At 44.9% G+C, this 23597-nt stretch overlaps 1 protein-coding gene across 3 annotated transcripts in view; it reads left to right on the forward strand.

Moving 5' to 3' along the window:
• ZBTB7C (zinc finger and BTB domain containing 7C) overlaps positions 1-23597 on the forward strand; it is a 299891-nt gene that overhangs the window by 265811 nt on the left and 10483 nt on the right. For 2 of the 3 annotated variants that reach the window (XM_089664085.1, XM_089664084.1), the window contains exon 2: positions 4578-5750. In XM_089664085.1, coding sequence (XP_089520211.1) covers positions 4594-5750 — 1157 coding nt within the window. In that variant the 5' untranslated portion in view covers positions 4578-4593. Of the gene's footprint in view, positions 1-4300; positions 5751-23597 lie in introns of those variants that run through there. The other variant, XM_089664083.1, reaches the window with a different exon arrangement.

Below are 23597 nucleotides of genomic sequence, written 5' to 3' on the forward strand. Positions count from 1 at the left end.
GCCCTGAAGACAGCCACCAACCCACAAGCTTACAGGAGAGGACTGAGTGAGTAATCCCACACCCCCTGGGCCAGATAAGGGAAGAGGGCATTTTGGTGGGAACCCTGACTAGCCCCCATTTGTGACTGTTGATTTAATAGTGGCAGATTCCAAGTCCCCTTGCCCAGGGATTCCCTCAGGCAGCTGGGTGAAGAGGAGAATCCATCTGGGGTCTGAGGTGGTACACCAGGAGAGCTGGAGAGCTTTCCAAGAAGAGAATCTCTGTCAGTGGACTTGTACATAGCTGCTAAGGAGTTGTCCTCAAGTTGCAGTTTCCTTGGGCATCCCATATACCCCTCAACTCCATCCAAGCTCAATACCCCTTAAAAAAAAAACAAGATCAAGGACTGTTTACTGACTCCAGTATGCAAGTGGGGAAGAAAATGCATGTTGCCTGGCTGTGCAGGACTATAGGGGGACCTAAAACTCAGCGACTACTAAGGAAGTAGTGCTACACAGGGAAACACAGTTTTTTGTATCCAGTGTGTTGCACTTTACTAAGTTGTAATAAATAAAAACTATTAGAAGAAAAATGAAGGAACTTTTATGATCACATGCTATGGTCAGTTGCCATTTTTGCCTATGTTTCTTGCATTATAGGAGACAGCAATTTATAATCCTGACACCTTCAGAAATGTTGTGTCTGGGTCAAGCCCTTCCACTACACCATACTAATACATGGCAACAATGTCACAGCATTAAAACTCACTTCTTCAGGTTTGATGACCTTTGTTCAAGTTCAAAGACATGAGATACAATTCTTACTTTTCGAAAAGTTGGGGGATTTAGGACATCATAAAAGAACTGAACTGGCCCCTTATCAGAGTTAATGGAGTTGATCGTCCTGACACCCATTAGATCTGAAGAAGTGGCTTGGATAAGCTGCAAAATGACTTCAACATTACAGAACAAGTCCAGCCGAATGTGACTGACTACTATACCTGGATAGATGACAACCAACATAGAGAAAAATTGGGACCTTTCTTGGAAGTCAAGGACATTGGCATTGTGTACCAGGGGTAGGATGTTGGTGGCTTCCAGCAGCTGTGGTGTGATATTTGCGCACATCTCTTTTCCCATGGCCCCGCTCGTCCTCCTTTCACCCGCTGTGTGTGGGAGGAGGGGAGGGATAGTGGTAAGGCCCGCTCTTCGCATTGATCTTCCATGAGCAAAGATGAGGCTTTCTCAGCATGAAAATTCCATTAAACAACCTTCCCCGATATTCAGCCTCCGCACAGAAGACAAGGAGAAATAAATGCATTTCTGGCCCAATAGAGGAAACTGTGATGTACAGGAAGACCATCATCTAGGCAGCTATGAAAACCCTTCCCTTTAGCTCATTTATATAGTAATAAAATAAATTATTAATATTATTATTATTATTAGTATTATAAAAATCAGATCAGCTTGTTTAAAGTAGATGTAAACTTTAACTGAATGGCATTGATTTTGCAAAAGTATTATGTGTCACACAATGGGAATTTGTTTCCTCAATAAAATACTTTTTTGATTATAGTTACATTGTTAGTCTGGCTGAAAAAAAGACAAAAGTCCATCCAGTTCAACCATTAAAAAAAAAAAGTTATAATCCTACACCCACAGTTGATAGAGAGGAAGGCAAAAAAAAATAGCAAAGTATGATCCAATTTGCTCCTGCAGGGAAAAAATTCCTTCCTGATCCCCCGAGAGGCAATCGGATATTCCCTGGATCAACTTTACCTATAAATGTTATATCCAGTTATATTCTGTGTATCCAAGAAACAATCCAGGACTTTTTTAAAGCAATCCACTGAGCTGGCCACAACCAACTCTTGAGGGAGTCTATTCCACATTCTCACAGCTCTTACTGTGAAGAAACCTTTCCATGTTTGGAGATGAAATTTCTTTTCCTCCAGACGTAAAGAGCGCCCCCTTGTCCTCTGTGATGACCTCAGGGTGAATAGCTCTACACTGAGTTCACTATATGAACCACTGATGTATTTATACATGGAGATCATATCCCCCCCCCTTATGTATTATACATGGAGATCATATCCCCCTTATGTATTATACATGGAGATCATATCCCCCCCTTATGTATTATACATGGAGATCATATCCCCCCTTATGTATTATACATGGAGCTCATATCCCCCCTTATGTATTATACATGGAGATTATATCCCCCTTATGTATTGTACATGGAGATCATATCCCCCTTATGTATTGTACATGGAGATCATATCCCCCCTTATGTATTATACATGGAGATCATATCCCCCCTTATGTATTATACATGGAGATCATATCCCCCCTTATGTATTATACATGGAGATTATATCCCCCTTATGTATTATACATGGAGATCATATCCCCCCTTATTATACATGGAGATCATATCCCCCCTTATGTATTATACATGGAGATCATATCCCCCCTTATGTATTATACATGGAGATCATATCCTCCTTATGTATTATACATGGAGGTCATATCCCCCCTTATTATACATGGAGATCATATCCCCCCTTATGTATTATACATGGAGATCATATCCCCCTTTATGTATTATACATGGAGATCATATCCCCCTTATGTATTATACATGGAGATCATATCCCCCCTTATGTATTATACATGGAGATCATATCCCCCCTTATGTATTATACATGGAGATCATATCCCCCCTTATGTATTATACATGGAGATCATATCCCCCCCTTATGTATTATACATGGAGATCATATCCCCCCTTATGTATTATACATGGAGATCATATCCCCCCTTATGTATTATACATGGAGATCATATCCCCCCTTATGTATTATACATGGAGATCATATCCCCCCTTATGTATTATACATGGAGATCATATCCCCCTTATGTATTATACATGGAGATCACATCCCCCCTTATGTATTATACATGGAGATCATATCCCCCTTATGTATTATACATGGAGATCATATCCCTCCTTATGTATTATACATGGAGATCATATCCCCCCTTATGTATTATACATGGAGATCATATCCCCCCCTTATGTATTATACATGGAGATCATATCCCCCCTTATGTATTATACATGGAGATCATATCCCCCCTTATGTATTATACATGGAGATCATATCCCCCCTTATGTATTATACATGGAGATCATATCCCCCCTTATGTATTATACATGGAGATCATATCCCCCCTTATGTATTATACATGGAGATCACATCCCCCCTTATGTATTATACATGGAGATCACATCCCCCCTTATGTATTATACATGGAGATCATATACCCCTTATGTATTATACATGGAGATCATATACCCCTTATGTATTATACATGGAGATCATATCCCCCCCTTATGTATTATACATGGAGATCATATCCCCCCTTATGTATTATACATGGAGATCATATCCCCCCTTATGTATTATACATGGAGATCATATCCCCCCTTATGTATTATACATGGAGATCATACCCCCCCCCTTAAGCTCCTCTTCTCAAGGTGTTTTGTTGGCTTTCAGTCCTGCTGATCTAATGCAGCCTCTTTGCAGCCACTTCTTTTCAATGTGACTCCAGTGATGGATAGGTGTCATTTCTCAGGGAGGATTTCCAGATGGTGACAACAGTAGACCATGCTTGTGAAAATTGTGTTGTGATCTCCTTTGGAAGCTTATGTGACATGGTGACAACTGGGAGACATGAACGGAGCATTAGTCAAGGGGTGTCAGATTATCAGAAGATAGCAACCAGGAAGTGTCCACTTGTACAGCATAGGGGCCACAGAGGACCCCTTCATCAAGGCAACAGAGTGTTGTTACCCTATAACATGAAGTGCCTGAACAAGGACCTTCATGGTAGTATCAGCAGATAATTTCTTCAACCACTTTGAAGCTTTTACCTCCTTCATGACCAGGCTATTTTTTTTGCTCTAACTGGTAATTGCACAGTCATGCAACACTGCACCCAAATGAAATTTATATAATTTTTTTTCCACACAAATAGAGCTTTCTTTTATTATTACGGGTACTTATATACTGCAGTCAATGTATGCAGCGCTTTACATATATAACCCTCAAGGGGCGTACAATCTAAAGTCCCTAACTTACATTCACATACTGGGGCCAATTTAGACTGGATCCAATTAACCTACAACATGTCTTTGGAGCATGGGAGGAAACCCACGCAGGCACAGGGAGAACATGGCCCCTCCTATCCAGGTGTACAGGTGGCCATACGGGCACCCTGGAGCATGGGGCCGGGTCCAAAATTGCAACCCCTGGGACCCCTATACGTATGCTCCTGGGATAAGTGTTAAAGGATAATTTTAGGTGTTAGATTAGGTATCAGTGTTTAATTGTAATGAATGCTTTCAGTGGCGACAGAATAAAGTAAAAAGCAACAACTGAGGGCTTATGTAGTCCACTGTCTGCTAAAGCTACTGCTTTTTCCAATTACTTTATGTTCCAGATTTGCATTAGGCATTGTAAATTATTGAGCAGATAGTTCCTCGAATACTCTGCCTGTGCACTGACGCTGAATATGTTCTTTTCCAGGACTACATATGAGAACATGGCCAGTACGGACGAAGACCTGATCGGTATACCATTCCCGAACCATAGCAGTGATATCTTATGTGGGCTAAACCAACAAAGGCAGGACGGCCTTCTCTGCGATGTGATCCTTATCATACAAGATCAGGAGTACAGGACGCACAGGTCGGTGCTCGCAGCCTGCAGTCAATATTTCAAGAAACTCTTCACCACTGGCTCCATGGCGGACCAGCCTTACATCTACGAGATCGACTTTGTCAAGCCAGATGCATTCTCCGCCATATTAGAGTTTGCTTACACATCCACACTCACCATCACAACGTCCAATGTTAAACATATTCTCGACGCTGCTGAAATGCTGGAGATCCAATGTATCATTAACGTGTGCCTGGAGATATTGGAGACGCCGAGAGACGGTGAGGAGGATGATGATGAGAAGGAAGAAGATGATGATGAAGATGATGATGAAGAAGATGAGACCAAAGACTTTGTTGACCAGGAAAATCGAATGGATATTCAGGAAACCAGCTTCAACCAAAGCCAACCGGAGTCCGATGAAACTGAGGAATCTTACCGTGAAACTCAGAAGGACCTGTCAACCCATTACACTTCCACCAACAGTTCTTCTGGCCACCAAAGTGCCATTAAAGACTTTTCAATCAAGTCACTGTTGAGTGAAAACCTTTACCCAAAAAGCACAGCAGAGAAAAGGCCACCCATTTCCCACTTTGTTCCTGGTTTCTTTCCGCAGCTCTGGAATGGTGATCTGGTGAACTTCTCCCAAGTCCAAGAACAGCCAGTAGACACCGGACCCCTGGATCTTGTGATCAAGGACAGGAAAATTAAAGAAGAGGAGGAGAATGTAGAGATCCCAGCTCTACCATTTCCTACAGACTTCTTCAAGGATATGTTTCTTGAGCATTCCACCAAACATTTTGGGCAGATCAAGGCCGAAATGGATTATAGTGCTTACCTAAGCTTTCTGAGTGCCGCACATCTGGGCATGTTTCCTCCATGGCCTTTGGAAGAAGAGAGGAAGATCAAGCCGAAGGCCTCCCAACAATGTCCCATATGTCACAAGGTCATTATGGGAGCTGGGAAGCTTCCGCGGCACATGCGGACCCATACAGGAGAAAAGCCTTACATGTGTAATATCTGCGAAGTTCGTTTTACCAGGTCAGAGACTAAAATAAACAAAAAATGTACAGTTTTTTAAAGGGTTGGGTTCTCTCTGGAGATGGGAGCTATCTGGTGATAAGTCCTCTTTGGGGAGAATCTCATTTTATTGGTCTAAGTGGCCATGTCCATGAGATAAAAAATGAAAGGAAATACAAAAACTTTACAACCAAACACCAAGAATAAATTAAATGGGACTTTGATTATGCCTCGAAAAAATTCATATCAAATATTTATTGGAAAAGTACATTAAAAAGTACTCACTGCACATATACACAAAAAGTGTCCAGTAAAATACAGTATATTGTATTCTGTGAAACGTGAGGTTGATGCAATGGTCTACACGTTTCACGGGGCAACCCATTTCATCAGGACCTTTAAGAGCCTCAATTGGAATTTCTCCTGTGATTTCTTGTAATTATATATATAAACCTCCTTCTCATCCTACACTGCTTCCTAGGCAACATGTCCATCACATTGCAAGGGGATGCCTTCCTTCCAACATGATAACATGTCCATCACATTGCAAGGGGATGCCTTCCTTCCAACATGATAACATGTCCATCACATTGCAAGGGGATGCCTTCCTTCCAACATGATAACATGTCCATCACATTGCAAGGGTTGCCTTCCCTCCAACATGAGAACATGTCCATCACATTGCAAGGGGATGTCTTCCCTCCAACATGAGAACATGTCCATCACATTGCAAGGGGATGCCTTCCTTCCAACATGAGAACATGTCCATCACATTGCAAGGGGATGCCTTCCTTCCAACATGAGAACATGTCCATCACATTGCAAGGGGATGCCTTCCTTCCAACATGAGAACATGTCCATCACATTGCAAGGAGATACCATACCTATGCTGAGAGCCACAATTAGAATGACTGCTCATGACTAGGAGCCCAGGCTGTCTCTGGTTGGTTGCTGAGCTACCAGGTTGATGGCGCATTGGAGGGTCCTCCCCATGGGCCAGGGGGAGGCTTGATGTTCGTACCCATGCTGGCACCCAGGAAGCAGTATAGGATGAGAAGGAGTGTTATATATATCATTACACAAAAACACAGGAAGGAAAAACTCCATCTGAAGTTTTTGGAGGACCTGATGAAGCGTGTTGCCCCACGAAACGTATAGACCAATTAACCAACCTCACGTTTCACAGTATACTCTGTTTTATTGGATGCTTTTCTGTAGAAGTGCAGTGAGCATTTTTTAACCTTCCTGGCGGTATTCCAGAGTGTAGCTCGGGGTAAAGTTTCAGTACCACAAGTGGTAACCCCGAGCTACACTCAGGCTTACCATGCGGCGCTGCTCCGGGATCTGTTCTTCTCTTACCTTGTCCTGCGCTCCCGCGATGTCCCCCCTGCAGCAACCCTGCAATGTCCTCCGGCCGATCCCGGCATCTGTCATCTGGGTTCCAGTCCCTGCGAGTGTTGGGACGTACAGGGACGGAACGGCGGGAAATTTGAAAATGACAAAAAGTGACATTCACTAAATTCACTAAAATCACATAGTATAACATTCCTGTATCAAACCATTTCACATACATTTTGTCCCGAGTGCTTTGTCCGGCGCCCTGCCTGCATTTTTACTGTTCTTTCTGCCTGGAAACTGAGAAAAGTCCACGGCGTCCAAAAAGCGTCCAAAAGCCGGTCAAAAGCGGTTTTAGACCGGCTAGAGAACAGCGATAGTAAATCAGAACCACTTGCAGAATTGAGTGATAATGATTCGTGGGGGAAATTCCTCATCAGACACTGAAAACGATTCTGCGACTTTGCTCAGCGATGTGCGAACTTGGCGCTCTATTTCAAATTTCAGTGTTTTTGGTTTGATTATATTATTGAATTACATTTATTATTATTATATTATTATTTTTTATGATTATTTATTAAATTATAATTTATGATTTCGTGTTTCAAATTTTATCCTACCCGGGATGTTTACTAGACTCTTGTTCGGACAGATTTCAGTGAGTTATTCCTAAGAATTACAGCCTACAATAAAAAAAATACATATTTCCATGCAAAAAAATGTACCGCTTTGAGCACAGAAATATGGACATAATCAGACCGCTAGGGAGGTTAATGTACTTTTGAAAGAAATATTTGATATGAATTTTTAACAATTTGGTGCTGTGACTGCTGCAGTCATAATTAAAATCCCATCGAATTTATTCTTGGTGCTTGGTTTAAAAAGTTGGTGATGATGCCTCTTACAGCACCTAACCTTCTTTAACACTCTATTGTTATATATGTTATGATATAACCACACAAATTTCACAGTTGTCACCAGAACATGAAGTGAGGAGAAATCTCCTAATGGACACCCATGCTTTGGTGACAACTGTCTAAGAGAGGATTTCTCCTCAATTGCAGAGATTTCCTGCCACTTCTGAAGTGAAGGGAAATCTCCCCTATGGAACCAGGGTCTGTGTTTCCACTAGGCAAACTAGGTGACCGCCTAGGGCGCACTGCCACTTAGGAGCGACTGGGCATATCACTCTCTTTGTGTGGGACGCCACCAGTTCATGAATGATCCTTCAGCTGAGAGGAGGGGCAGCAGAGGGGAGGAAGAAAGGACAGAGGAGGATGCCAGGTGTCAAGGGCCAGTGTAGCAGCTGAGTCGCTGCTCCTTTCAGTGTTCCTCTCAGACTCAGTCCCTTACTGCAAGCTGGCTGGCAGCTGCTGATCAATGTGCAGTTCCAGCACTTCTCCTCCCATTCATCAGCACAAGCGGAGCTGCACCTGCGGAGGAAGGTAATGTCTGACTCTGATGTGTCGTGTCTGTGTGAGTGTGACCCGGCCGGCCATGCATCACATGTGCGATGTGTCAGTGAGTGATGCTATCATCCCACAGCCTGGTCTTCTGGTGCCCGCTGATCTGTGTCAGTGTTGGTGGTGGTGTGTTGTGCCTGGGGTCTATCAGAGTGTGGATCTATCCTCCTCCACTCACTGCAACTGTCACCCTGCCACTGCCAGCCACAGATACAGTCCATCCGTGACACTGATTTTGTCTTTAATATTGGCATTGGTGGCATCTTATGGCACTTATTTTTGCAATTTAAAAGAAATGTAGCCGTTTCACGTTTTGTTGATTAAATATATTGTCTATGGTTTATAAATGTATTTATTTATGGGTGGGGGTGCGCAAGTAGCTGGTCTTGCCTAGGGCGCAAAATAGCCTAGCACCTGCCCTGTATGCAGGGGCGGACTGACCATTTGGAAACTCGGGCACTGCCCGAGGGCCCGGGGTCAGTAGGGAGCCCCATGAGATGCCCCTGGTACCTTTTTCATAGGCTTTTTTGAGTTTGGGCAAGGACACAGGGGCCCCATGATCCCCTATTGTCCGGGGGGCCCATGAGTTGTCAGTCCACCCCTGCCTGTATGGAACACAGACATAAAAAAAAACTACTGGGTCTCTGTTCATTATCTACTCTTTCCAAACACTTTGGCTGGGAAAAGGAACCAGAAAGGTCTTTCTAGGCAACCAATAAGGCAAAAGCCGGTTCTCTGTCCGTGTAAAAATGTTCTCTTATTCTCGAATCCTCAGATTTTTTTAAAATCATATTTTACATTCCACCCATATTTACAGTTCTCCTTCTATTACACATCCCCCCCCCCCCCCCCCCACGTCTGTAAAGATGACCTCATACGCTATTTAAAATATCTGTAAAATGTGAGGAACCTTTAGCCGAAGCAAGCATCTGAGTGATTATGTGCCTCTTAGGACAATGATGCAATAATTACTGGTGGGGAAGATTTTGGCCTCATGACTTTAAACAGAGAGACATGTGAAGGTCTGTTTTCAGAACAAATGTATAAAACATGGGGCAGGGAGAGACCTTCCATGGGAGGCAGGTTATAGAGCAGACCATGGGACTCTGCTGCCATCTAAAGGCCAATGTTAAACATAGCCAGAAAAATAAAATCGCATTGGCAGATTGCACCATTGATGATTATTATTATTATACAGGATTTATATCGCACCAACAGTGTGCGCAGCGCTTTACAAAATGAAGGTAGACATTACAGTAACAATACTATTTGGTACAAGAGGACACAGAGGGCCCGGCTCATCAGAGCTTACAATCTAGGAGGAAGGGTTGAGTGATACAAAAGGTAATAGCTGTGGGGGGGATGAGCTGATGGAGGAAATAAATGGCGGTTTACTATTTAGAAGCTGGATAAGCATCTTTAAAGAGAAGGGTTTTCAGGATCGTCTAAAGGTGGATAGATTAGGAGACAGCCGGACAGATTGGGGTAGAGAATTCCATAGGATGGGAGAAGCTCGGGAGAAGTCCTGGAGGCGAGCATGGGAGGAGGTGACACGGGAACTAGAGAGTAGAAGGTCTTGGGAGGAAGAGAGCGGTTTGGTTGATATGTTGACACCAGGTTGGTGATGTAGCTGGGGGCAGAGTTGTGGATGGCTTTGTAAGTTGTTAGTATTTTGAATTTTATTCATTGGGCGAGTGGAAACCAGTGGAGGGATAGGCAGAGAGGAGTGGAGGACATGGAGTAGAGGCCAGTGGAGGGATTGGCAGAGAAGGTGTCAAGGTCCTACCTTTTCCCTGAGGTTATGTTACTCCATGTGCTGGCGTCCATCTTGGATTTCTGCTGTGCATGGTGGGAATCCTTTTATGCCTTCAGGTCTCTGAGGTCCATCCCCCAGAGGGGTGTGGCTGATGACATATAAGCCTGTGGCCCGCACATGCTCTTTGCACTTGTGTCTTGTGTCTTGGTGTTACTATTACTCTGTTCTGACTCTCGTGACTCTCCTGGTATCTGATTCGGCTTGTGACTCGACTATTCTTTGTATTCTCCTTTGATCTGACCCTCTGTTGCTGAACCCAGCTCGTGACCTGTGATTCTCGTCTGCTGTCCTGTACTGTTTTGTCCTGTTGTTGTTGACCCGGCCTGTCTGACTACTCTTTTGTCTCTTCCACCAGCTACACGCCATTGGCGGCGGCCATTACTGCAGCTGAGGTGTCTCGGGGGCCGCGACCTGGTTCCTGGCTGCGTCAAGTCCATCCCCACCATCAGGGGCCCTGGTGAAGGGCAGCCTGGGACTTAGACTCCGCGCCCTGAGGGACTTCGGTCTGTGGGTGGTGGTTGTCGTCAGCCAGTGCGTTACATTGTTAGGCCTGCCTGTCCGTTCCTCGGCCCCTGCCCTGACAGAAGGGTGGAGGACACTGAGTGGAGGCCAGTGGAGGGATTGGCAGAGAGGGGTGGAAGACACTGAGTGGAGGCCAGTGGAGGGATTGGCATAGAGGGGTGGAGGACACTGAGTGGAGGCCAGTGGAGGGATTGGAAGAGAGGGGTGGAGGCCACTGAATGGAGGCCAATGGAGGGATTGGCAGAGAGGGGTGGAGGTCACTGAATGGAGGCAAATGGAGGGATTGGCAGAGACGGGTGGAGGACACTGAGTGGAGGCCAGTGGAGGGATTGGCAGAGAGGGGTGGAGGACACTGAGTGGAGGTTAGTGGAGGTATTGGCAGAGAGGGGTGGAGGACACTGAATGGAGGCCAGTGGAGGGATTGGCAGAGAGGGGTGGAGGCCATTGAATGGAGGCCAGTATAGGGATTGGCAGAGAGGGGTGGAGGACACTGAGTGGAGGCCAGTGGAGGGATTGGCAGAGAGGGGTGGAGGACACTGAATGGAGGCCAGTGGAGGGATTGGCAGAGAGAGGTGGAGGACACTGAATGAAGGTCAGTGGAGGGATTGGCAGAGAGGGGTGGAGGACACTGAGTGGAGGCCAGTGGAGGGATTGGCAGAGAGGGGTGGAGAACACTGGATCGGATCTTCGGATTGGGGAGCATAATGGATTGGAGTCTGATCCATTATACTCAATCTGCAGATCCGGTCCATCCTGCGGGGATCGTCGGCTTGCCTTACAACTTACCTTATCATGGAGTGGGTCCGGTGTCACCCCGTGCAGTAGGTGTCACCCGGTGGTTTTTTTTTCCCAGCCAAAAAACGCCCCTGTCAAAAATTGCTGATTCCAGTGTATGTGTGTATGGACACATAGGATAACATGCTGGGGGGTTTACTGACTGTAGAAAAAGACGCCAAAAGCCAAAGACATCCGCTGTAAAAACGTCCGGTGTGCAGGAGGACTAATGCAGGCCATAGACGGGTCGTTTATCGGCCGAATTTTCGTCCAAACGAAAAAATGGCCGATATTCACACCATTAGTGGGGCAATGCTGTTGGCTGTTTTTCGTGGATCTTCTCGTTTCTTTTTATCGGTCATGCTGGAAAATCAACAAAAAACGACCGTTTTTCGGAAGCATTGGTGGCAGCATCCATGGCAGCAACGACCGATTTTTCGTTTATCGGCCGACAATTCGGCCGATAAATGGCCCGTCCAGGGGCGGACTGACCATTTGGAAACTCGGGCACTGCCCGAGGGCCCGGGGTCAGTAGTGGGCCCCATAAGATGCCCCTGGTACCTTTTTCATAGGCTTTTTGGAGTTTGGGCAAGGACACAGGGGCCCCATGATTCCCTATTGCCCTGGGCCCGTCTATAGCCAGCCAGTATGGCTCATGTTATGACTATGACTTTGGCTACACATAGATTCTCGAGGGAGATATCAAATCTTAGGGTGGATGTGGATGTAGTATTATAACTTTTTTTTTTTTTTAATGGTTGAACTGGATGGACTTTTGTCTTTTTTTAGCCAGACTAACTATGTAACTATGTAAGGAAATGGAAGGTGCCGGAGATCCGGGATAAAGCCTGCCTGCATTGTCTGAGAGGGGCAGGGATGACACAGAAAGGAGGTGATATCTCAGGGCTCATCAGTGCAGGATCACGCATGTCTCCATGAATGCCAGGCTGTGTTCTGTGCAGTGTATGCACAAGCAGGCAGCGAGCATTCCATGCAATACAGGATGAAATATACATTTGAAATAAATACGAGGATCACTTGGAATGTCAGCACTGGTTCCCTTTGGATTCAGTCTGACCCAGGGGCGGACTGACCATTCAAGCACTCGGGCAGTGCCCGAGGGCCCGGGGTCAGTAGGGGGCCCCATGAGATGCCCCTGGAACCTTTTATAGGCTTTTTTGGGTGTGCTTTGAGTTTGGGCAAGCACACAGGGGCCCCATGATCCCCTATTGCCTGGGGGCCCCATGAGTTGTCAGACCGCCCCTGGTCTGACCCCAACAATCAGCTTCTCTGATGTGCTCCCAGCTTAACCTGGTAACGCGGTATTAAACCACAAACCAAACTTGCAAATATTGCAGCTTACCAATTCTTAGGTGTGATGGCTTCAATTGTTTTTTTTTTTTATGCTTTCTTTCTTCTGTTTTCATCTGCTGATTAAGCCAGCAAGTCTGTTGTTTTTCAAAAGCACAAGCTCTCCAGTAGAATGTATTAGTTTACATGGAGGAGACAAACCACTTAACACTGGTAGGGGTGCTGACAATGATCAGCTTTTATTCATTTTAACTCTCCAGTTTAGCTCTTCCAGCAGCAGAAAAACGTGTTTTAGCTGCGTTTAGTGCTTGGATTTTCATTCATTTGATTGGCCAGAGTATTGAGATGAATAAATGCCCCAGGCGTGAAGCGTTTTTGCTGCGTTTAGCATTTTTTTGGCCAAAACGTTCCTCTCCTGAATGCGATTCTTCTGCACCCAGGAGAAGAACGCCTAACTGCCCCTAAACTCTGGTAACAGCCGAAGTGTACATGGACACACAGGCTTTTATTGAGTTGAGTTCACGGGCGTTTTCGCAAAAAAAAACATCAAAAACTCCTAAACTAGGAGCAGCCGTGTACATGAGGCCAGGGGAGGACTGACCATTCAGGCAATCAGGCACTGCCTGAGGGCCCAGGGCAGTAGGGGGCCCCATGAGATGCCCCTGGTACCTTTCATAGGTTTTTTTGGGTGTGGTTTTGAGTGTGGGTGAGGACACAGGGGCCCCATGATCCCCTATTGCCTGGGGGCCCCATGAGTTGTCAGTCCGCCCTTGCATGATGCTTTAGTGTACTTAAATCTGCTAATACATTTAACACCCCTCCTCCCCCCATACTGACAATGCTCCTGTCTGCTGTGCTTCCTAAGCTCATTCCTCCAGAGTTGTGTCTCACTAGTGTGTTACTGGCCAGATCACCAGGTGAAAACAGAGGGAGAAAAGCCTTTTTTTTTGTTTAGATACCACTTTAAATATACCACTGAAAGCATTTTGTTATATCGGCTCCATAAGTTCCAAACTACCTGTTGATCCTGACAACACGGCTCCTCCATAGGTACAGTACTGTGAGTGTTGTCACCCAGGTCCCGACAGAAATCTTGTGAGCTGTGCTCTCTGCTTGTACTGCATTCATATCAGTTACATTTCTCTCAGCTTTCTCTGGGGACTACAGAACACCTCCCATATATGGTGTGTTGGAGACAGGAGGGGAGTTATGCAGGCCATAGATGGGTCGAAAATCGGACAATTTTCAGATCGTTAGTGGGCTAAATGTTCGGCCGTTTTTCGATATTTTGGAAGATTTTTTTTATCGGTAAAGTTGGAAAAAAATCGGCCGATTTTCAGATCGGCCGATTTTCACGGCAATGATGGGCAAATCGGCCGATCTTTTACCGATAAAAAAATCTGCGCATGAGCCGTGACCTGCAAGAGGAAGACAAAAAGAAGAAAAAAAAAGAGGATGAAGAAGAAGAAGAGGAAGAAGAAGAAGAAGAGGATGAAGAAGAAGAGGAAGAAGAGGATGAAGAGGAAGAAGAAGAAGAAGAGGATGCAGAAGAGGATGAAGAAGAGGAAGAAGAAGAAGAAGAGGATGAAGAAGAGGAAGAAGAGGATGAAGAAGAAGAGGAAGAAGAAGAAGAAGAGGATGCAGAAGAGGATGAAGAAGAGGAAGAAGAAGAAGAGGATGAAGAAGAAGAAGAAGAGGATGATGAAGAAGAAGAGGATGAAGAAGAAGAAGAAGAAGAGGAAGATGAAGAAGAGGAAGATGAAGAAGATGAAGAAGAGGATGAAGAAGGTGCAGAAGAGGATGAAGAAGGTGCAGAAGAGGATGATGAAGAAGAAGAGGATGAAGAAGAAGAAGAGGAAGAAGAAGAGGATGAAGAAGAAGAGGAATTCCAGTCCGGCAAAAAGTGTCCCTGCAGAGAGCTCTGCTATTTCTTTGACAGTTCCTTGACATTTACAGCGGTTGCAACAATGTATCTATTTGTTTCCGAATAAAAACATCTGTATCCTAAATGGATACAAATAGATACAATGTTGCATCCGCTATAAATGTCAAGGAACTGTCAAAGAAATAGCAGAGCTCTCTGCAGGGACACTTTTTGCCGGCTGTAGACGGGATGAAAATCGGCCGTTTTTTTTTTTACTGTTGCTGGTAACATCGGCCGCTTGAACGACCGATTTTTCGTTTTTTAAAAGAAAAATCAGCCGATTTTCGACCCGTCTATGGCCTGCATTAGTCTTGTCCTTCCTAGAGTGACAACGCGGCTCCTCCATAGGTACAGTACCGTGAGTGTTGTCACACAGATCCTGACAGAAATCTTGTGAGCTGTACTCTCTGCTTGTACTGCATTCGTATCAGTTACATTTCTCTCAGCTTTCTCTGGGGACTACAGAAGACCTCCCATATACAGTATACAGTATGTTGATGGAGATGGGGGGGGGGAGTTAGTCTTGTCCTTACTAGAGTTACAATGCGGCTCCTCCATAGGTACAGTACCATGAGTGTTGTCACACTAGGGCAGGAAGTGTGTTACTGTCAGGTGAAAAAGAGCCTGAAGTAGAAAATGAATGCAGCCACTACATCCAAAAGACTGGTAAGCTGCAGTATACTGAAATTTAGTTTTTGGATTTAGACATGTCTTTAGGAACTCATTGACACGTGAGGTCGGGGGGGACAGTAAACCCCAGCTGTTGAGCTGTGCTTTTACCACTACCTCTATCCCCACCCCCCTTAACTGCAGAGGCAGCAGCTGGAGGTATACACATGCCAACGCCGCCATGTTTTGTTTCACAGCTGAAGCCCTCCCTGGTGCATGCAGCGGGCGTAGTGCCAGCCAGATGTGACCTGTTACAGTAAATGGGACGCTCTGCAAGCACCCCACAACTGAATGCCACGAACACGATTGTGACGCACTAATGCAGGGATCAAGGGGTTAAAGCAGGCTGTCAGCAGGTTATAGAACGCCTCCTCGCTGACTGTCACTTAAGAGCCATCTGAACATGTTTTTTGGGGGGGTAAGGTGGAGATTGTGACATCACCATCCTACCTCTCCACCCTGTCCAATCAGAGAGCACCTTGCATTGAGATTGTGACATCGCCATCCTACCTCTCCACCCCGTCCAATAAGAGAGCACCTTGCATTGAGATTGTGACATCGCCATCCTACCTCTCCACCCCGTCCAATCTGAGAGCACCTTGCATTGAGATTGTGACATCGCCATCCTACCTCTCCACCCCATCCAATCAGAGAGCACCTTGCATTGAGATTGTGACATCGCCATCCTACCTCTCCATCCCCATCCAATCTGAGAGCACCTTGCATTGAGATTGTGACATCGCCATCCTACCTCTCCACCCCGTCCAATCAGAGAGCACCTTGCATTGAGATTGTGACTTCGCCATCCTACCTCTCCACCCCGTCCAATCAGAGAGCACCTTGCATTGAGATTGTGACATCACCATCCTACCTCTCCACCCCGTCCAATCAGAGAGCACTGTGCATTGAGATTGTGACATCACCATCCTACCTCTCCACCCTGTCCAATCTGAGAGCACCTTGCATTGAGATTGTGACATCGCCATCCTACCTCTCCACCCCATCCAATCTGAGAGCACCTTGCATTGAGATTGTGACATCGCCATCCTACCTCTCCACCCCATCCAATCAGAGAGCACCTTGCATTGAGATTGTGACTTCGCCATCCTACCTCTCCACCCCGTCCAATCAGAGAGCACCTTGCATTGAGATTGTGACATCACCATCCTACCTCTCCACCCCGTCCAATCAGAGAGCACTGTGCATTGAGATTGTGACATCACCATCCTACCTCTCCACCTCGTCCAATCAGAGAGCACCTTGCATACCTGGAGAACGATGCAAGGTGTTCAGTGAATGGCCCCTGTGCTGAGCAAGCAGTGGCGGTTACTTTGTAGTAGGGCAGTCGCTTGAGACACTGGACCTGCAAGATAGCGGCAGTCACTACCAGGGGCGGACTGACCATTTGGAAACTTGGGCACTGCCCGAGGGCCCGGGGTCAGTAGGGGGCCCCACGAGATGCCCATGGTACCTTTTTCATAGGCTTTTTTGAGTTTGGGCAAGGACACAGGGGTCCCATGAGTTGTCAGTCCGCCCCTGGTCACTACAGTGATTCTCCGTTTCCACAGCGGTCCCACGGGTATGGCGTATGCATACTTACACAGGTCCAAGCAGGATCCATGTGACCTATGCAATAAAATCCAAGGCAGGCCATACATTATGCAATTTTTTTTTCTTTCAACCACAGGTTGAAGGAAAGAAAATTGTTTGATTCCCCTATCAACACAGTCATTAATGATGGGGGGGGGATCCCTCCCACAGGGCTATTGTGTTCTCCAAAGGGGAGCCCTCCCCAGTAGCAGAATACAATGGTCACTGCTGGCGGCTAAAGGCATCGGCAGTGACTGAGCAAAAAAAAAAAACCTGACAGGCTGACATGTCAATCGATGAACTGACTTCAATCAGCCTGCCCATAGACTAATCAAAATTCAGTTCTGCTGCTGAACCATCCAAATTCTTTCAGCTTCCAGTTCCAGACCTGCTCTGGGGTTCCCTCCCAGGCCACAGAGCAACACCTCTCAGCAATCCATCTTCCTCCCGACTTGCTTACTAGCATGGCTCTGTCATATTTCTGGGCTAGTCTACCACACTGAAAGGGCTTCTTAATTTGGGATTGGTCAGACTCACATGAATATGCAGATCGAGGTCTCCACCGTTCCACCCACTGGCTTCTGGAAGCTTCCATGGATCTCAAGAACAAGGTGGAGGCTACAGAGTCACCCAGCCTGACCTCAAACTGAAATTCAGGCTCACTCGGTACCATGAATCAAAAATAAATTTACCTTACACTAGACCTAGTGGGCGCTACAGTAAAGATTTTTTCGGGTATTTTTTTTCTTTCATTTTGGACCCAATTTATTGGAGCTCCCCTGGGCTTTTCTTTTGATATCCCTTTTAAAAGTTTTATTGCTGGCTATGACCACATTTCCCCTCACATCCTGTCATGGCGATGGCGTGAAATGTCCCCAATGCCTGCCAGGCAGCAGTCTTCCCCCGACAAAGTCTGTAACCCTTACATTGGGTTCTATTTTACTTTGTGAACTTGAATGTGGCTTGTATGTAAATCCTGACATGTATGCAAACCTCGCAACACGGAGCGCAGTATAGCTGGACAGAGAGGCCGCAAATCTCAGTGCATGGAGCCCATTGTTGGGTCATCTCTTCTGCACTGGTCACTGCTTTATTTATTGTATGACAGGTACTCATACAGTACCATCAATTTACGCGGAGCTTTCACATATTTATTACATATTAGTCCCTCCCCCAAGGAGCAAATAATCTAAGGTCCCTAACTCACATTCATACATACACATATTAGGACCAATTTAGACAGGAGCTGATTAACCTCCCCATACGGAAGAAAAATATATTTGAAATGTATTTTAAGAATATTCTTCCCAAATGTATGGACATATATTTGAATTACTACAATTTTGGCCATATTCAATATATTTCAACATATATATATATACTGTATGTTGAAATGCGTTTTTATTACAAAATATATACAAAATATTTTTAAAAATACATTTTCAAATATACTGTATGTCTTTAAAAATATAAATCTACATTTTTGGAATGCATTTTCAAATATATGTAAAAATATATATTAAAATTACTTTTTTATTATGTTAAAAAAAAATCTGAAGAATATATTTAAAAAATAGATATTTATAAAAGTACTTATTTTTTAAATACGTATATTCTTCTGATTTTTTTTACATAATAAAAAAGTCATTTTTACATATACTTTGTAAATGCTTTTCAAAAATGTAGATTTATATCTTTAAAGACATACAATATATTTGAAAATGTATGTTCCTATACATCGTTCCTATATTTTGTAATAAAAACGCATTTCAACTTACAGTATATATATATATATATATATATATACATATATATACATTTTAAAAATGTTCTTCCCAAATATATTGCCATATACTTTAAAAACTACAATTTTGTCCATAGTCAATATATTTCAAAATATATTTCAAGAAATAAATAAATAAATATATATTATTATTATACAGGATTTATATAGCGCCAACAGTTTGCTCAGCACTTTACAATATAACGGGAGACAATACAGTTACAATACAGTTCAATACAAGAGGGATAGGAGGGCCCTGATCCTTGGAGCTACAATCTAGGAGGATTATATATATATATATATATATATATATATATATATATATATATATCAGTAATATGGGTGGAGTGCACAACAAAAAATGGACAAAGCCAGACATGGCTTTGTTCATTTTTTTGGATCACCGTTTTGTATGGTGATTTTTCAAGAATAAAAGTTTTTTATGCGCAGCAATCCAATTTTCTTTTTTCTATATGTGGCCTTTGGGAGGGCCTGATAGCTATGCACTGTGATTGATCACCGTTGTGCACTCCACCCATATTACTGATATATATATATATATATATATAAAATTATTATTATTATTATTTATTTATTTATTGAAGTATATTTTGAAATATATTGAATATGGCCAAAATTGTAGTATTTAAAGTATATGGCAATATATTTGGGAAGAATATTTTTAAAATATATTTAAAATATGTTTTTCTTCCATGTGGGTACCAGCATGTCTTTGGAGTGTTGGAGGTAACTGGAGTACCTTGAGGAAACCCACGCAGGCACAGGGAGAACATGCAAACTCCAGGCAGGTGGTGCTATGGTTGGGATGCAAGCCAACGACCTTCGGGCCGCTGGGCAGAAGTGCTGACCACTTAGCCACTGTGCTTTATCAATGTGTTACTGTAGGTAATGGCACACAGCTCGGAGATTTATGGAGTTCACTGAGTTTATGTGAGTTTAGTTTACTTCTCCCGTCATGAAGGAGTCTATGCTGTGTCCTATCAGGAAGCCATCAGGACCTGCAATAGGCGGTTCATACAATGAGACGCATCCTGCGCTTTGATCTGCTGCAGACAGCCACTTGCTTGGCCTCAGTCTTTGAATGGGTCGCTTTACAAAAACCTGCTTTTAGGAAAACGAAGGCCGGCTCTCTTTTATTACCAGCAATAGACATGTAGATACTCACATAGCAATCACTGCGTACTCCACACAACTCGTGGACAGACAGTTCTGATAGGACTGGGTGACTGGCTGTCTTCAGATCCCAGTAGACACTCCAAGACTGATAGATCTTGGGGGAAGAAAAAGTCTATCGGTTGATCTCTTTGGATAGAGGAATACATAGGGCAGCACAATGGTGTAATGGTTAGCCCTTCCGCTTGGCAGTACTAGGGTCGTTGGTTCAGATCCCAGCCACAGCACTACCTGCCTGGAGTTTGTATGTTCTCTCTGTGCTTGTGTGGGTTTCCTTCAGGTACTCCGGTTTCCTCCCACACTCCAAAGACATGCTGGTAGGTTAATTGGCTCCTGTCTAAATTGTCCCTAGTATGTGTATGAATGTGAGTTAGGGACCTTAGATTGTACACCCCTTGAGGGTTAGGGACTGATGTGAATGTACAATATATATGTAAATTGATGGCGCTATATAAGTACCTGAAATAAATAATAACAATCAATAAATTGTAAATAGACACATTCATTTCATTCCCTATTGAAATTCTGATAACATTTTCTTGATTCGTAGAATGAGATGTATCTGAATGTCCGAATTACAATAGTAACCGCCATATTTTTCGCTCCATAAGACGCAATTTCCCCCTCACCCCCAAAAAATGGGGGGGAATGTCTGTGCGTCTTATGGAGCGAATATTGACCAGGACTCCCCCCCTCCCCGCCGCCATGTTAGAATGCACGGCGTCGGGGGAGTTCCAGCTGAAAGAAAAAAGAGAAAAAGTCAGCAGCTACAAAAACTGTAGCTGCTGACTTTTAAAATACAGACACTTACCTGTCCCTCGGTCCTGCGGTGTCCTCACCATGGCTGGTTTCACTGGCCGTCTTCTCTCCCCAGTACCAGGCATCTTCAGTGTGGGCACCCGGCTGTGACAGCTTGCGGCTTCACAGAAGCGCTGCACTCTGTGAATGGCCCCGTAGTCTTCTGGGACTCGTCACGTGTCCCAGAAGACTAAGGGGAAGGAGGGAGGACACCTCCCGCTTCCAATCACCTACACCTAGGCGATCGCAGCAGAAATGGGAGCGGTTACCTGCTCCCCCCCCACTCCCCAAAGGTCTGCAGTCTCTGGTCATCTCCTGTACTATGTCTGCAGTCTCTGGTCATCTCCTGTACTATGTCCGCAGTCTCTGGTCATCTCCTGTACTATGTCCGCAGTCTCTGGTCATCTCCTGTACTATGTCCGCAGTCTCTGGTCATCTCCTGTACTGTGTCCGCAGTCTCTGGTCATCCCCTGTACTGTGTCCGCAGTCTCTGGTCATCTCCTGTAGTATGTCCGCAGTCTCTGGTCATCTCTTGTACTATGCCCGCAGTCTCTGGTCATCTCCTGTACTATGTCCGCAGTCTCTGGTCATCTCCTGTACTATGTCCGCTGTCTCTGGTCATCCCCTGTAGTATGTCCGCAGTCTCTGGTCATCTCCTGTACTGTGTCCGCAGTCTCTGGCCATCTCCTGTACTGTGTTTGCAGTCTCTGGTCATCCCCTGTACTGTGTCCGCAGTCTCCCGCCATCTCCTGTACTGTGTCTGCAGTCTCCGGTCATCTGCTGTACTGTGTCCGCAGTCTACGGTCATCTCCTGTACTATGTCCGCAGTCTCCGGTCATCTCCTGTACTGTGTCCGCAGTCTACGGTCATCTCCTGTACTGTGTCCGCAGTCCCTGGTCATCTCCTGTACTGTGTCCGCAGTCTCTGGTCATCTCCTGTAGTATGTCCGCAGTCTCTGGTCATCTCTTGTACTGTGTCCGCAGTCTCTGGTCATCTCCTGTACTGTGTCCGCAGTCTCTGGTCATCTCCTGTACTGTGTCCGCAGTCTCTGGTCATCTCCTGTACTGTGTCCGCAGTCTCTGGTCATCTCCTGTAGTATGTCCGCAGTCTCTGGTCATCTCCTGTACTATGTCCGCAGTCTCTGGTCATCCCCTGTACTATGTCCGCAGTCTCTGGTCATCTCCTGTAGTATGTCCGCAGTCTCTGGTCATCTCTTGTACTGTGTCCGCAGTCTCTGGTCATCTCCTGTACTGTGTCCGCAGTCTCTGGTCATCTCCTGTACTGTGTCCGCAGTCTCTGGTCATCTCCTGTACTGTGTCCGCAGTCTCTGGTCATCTCATCTCCTGTACTGTGTCCACAGTCTCCGGTCATCTCCTGTACTGTGTCCGCAGTCTCTGGTCATCTCCTGTACTATGTCCGCAGTCTCTGGTCATCTTCTGTACTGTGTCCGCAGTCTCTGGTCATCTCCTGTACTATGTCCGCAGTCTCTGGGCATCCCCTGTACTGTGTCCGCAGTCTCTGGTCATCTCCTGTAGTATGTCCGCAGTCTCTGGTCATCTCCTGTACTATGTTCGCAGTCTCTGGTCATCCTCTGTACTATGTCCGCAGTCTCTGGTCATCTCCTGTACTATGTCCGCAGTCTCTGGTCATCTCCTGTACTGTGTCCGCAGTCTCTGGTCATCTCCTGTAGTATGTCTGCAGTCTCTGGTCATCTCCTGTACTGTGTCCGCAGTCTCTGGTCATCTCCTGTAGTATGTCTGCAGTCTCTGGTCATCTCCTGTACTGTGTCCGCAGTCTCTGGTCATCTCCTGTACTGTGTCCGCAGTCTCTGGTCATCTCCTGTACTATATCCGCAGTCTCTGGTCATCCCCTGTATTATGTCCGCAGTCTCTGGTCATCTGCTGTACTATGTCTGCAGTCCATTGGTTCAGAATATTTTTTTCTTGTTTTCCTCCTCTAAAACCTAGGTGCGTCTTATGGAGCGAAAAAATACAGTAAATTAAAACGACTCCAAAATAACGAAACAAAATTTTGTCTGAAATGCAAATTTAATTAAAAACCGAAATTGAATTAAAAAAGAAATTCGAAATATAAACATATTGCTGACTATTGCTGATTTCCTTCCGAAAATATTTGTATCAATGATAGAATATATCTGTCTTCCCAAATTCAAGAGCTATGCAAAGCAGTGTGCTTACAGTGAAGCACACACACACAGCCAACATAGTGAAACAGCACGCAGTTAACTCTTTGATCGCCCCACATGCTAACCCCTTCCTGCCCAGTGCCATTAGTATGGTGTCAGTGGTTTTTATTAGCACTGATTACTGTATTGGTGTCACTGGGGATGTCAGTGACACCAAGCCAGTTCCCCCCAGTGAATGCCCGCCGCAGTCCCACAGTCCCGCTATAAGTTACTGATTGCTGCCATTACTTGTAGAAAAAAAAAAATTCCAGTACATATACCACCATTTGTAAACGCTATAACTTTCCAATAAATGTACACGTATTGGGACATGTAGCAGAATACATTTTGGCCCAAGTTTATGGCGAAATATGATTTTTAATTTTTTTTTACAGGACATATTTAATAGCACAAAGTAAAAAATACAGTTTTTTTCTCAAAATTGTCGGTCTTTTTTTATTCATAGCACAAAAAATAACAAATGCACAGGCGATCAAATACAAC

The sequence above is a fragment of the Staurois parvus genome, unplaced genomic scaffold, assembly GCF_062004578.1.
Source record: "Staurois parvus isolate SC_StPar_1 unplaced genomic scaffold, SC_StPar_1.0 ptg001830l, whole genome shotgun sequence".
Lineage (NCBI taxonomy): Eukaryota > Metazoa > Chordata > Amphibia > Anura > Ranidae > Staurois > Staurois parvus.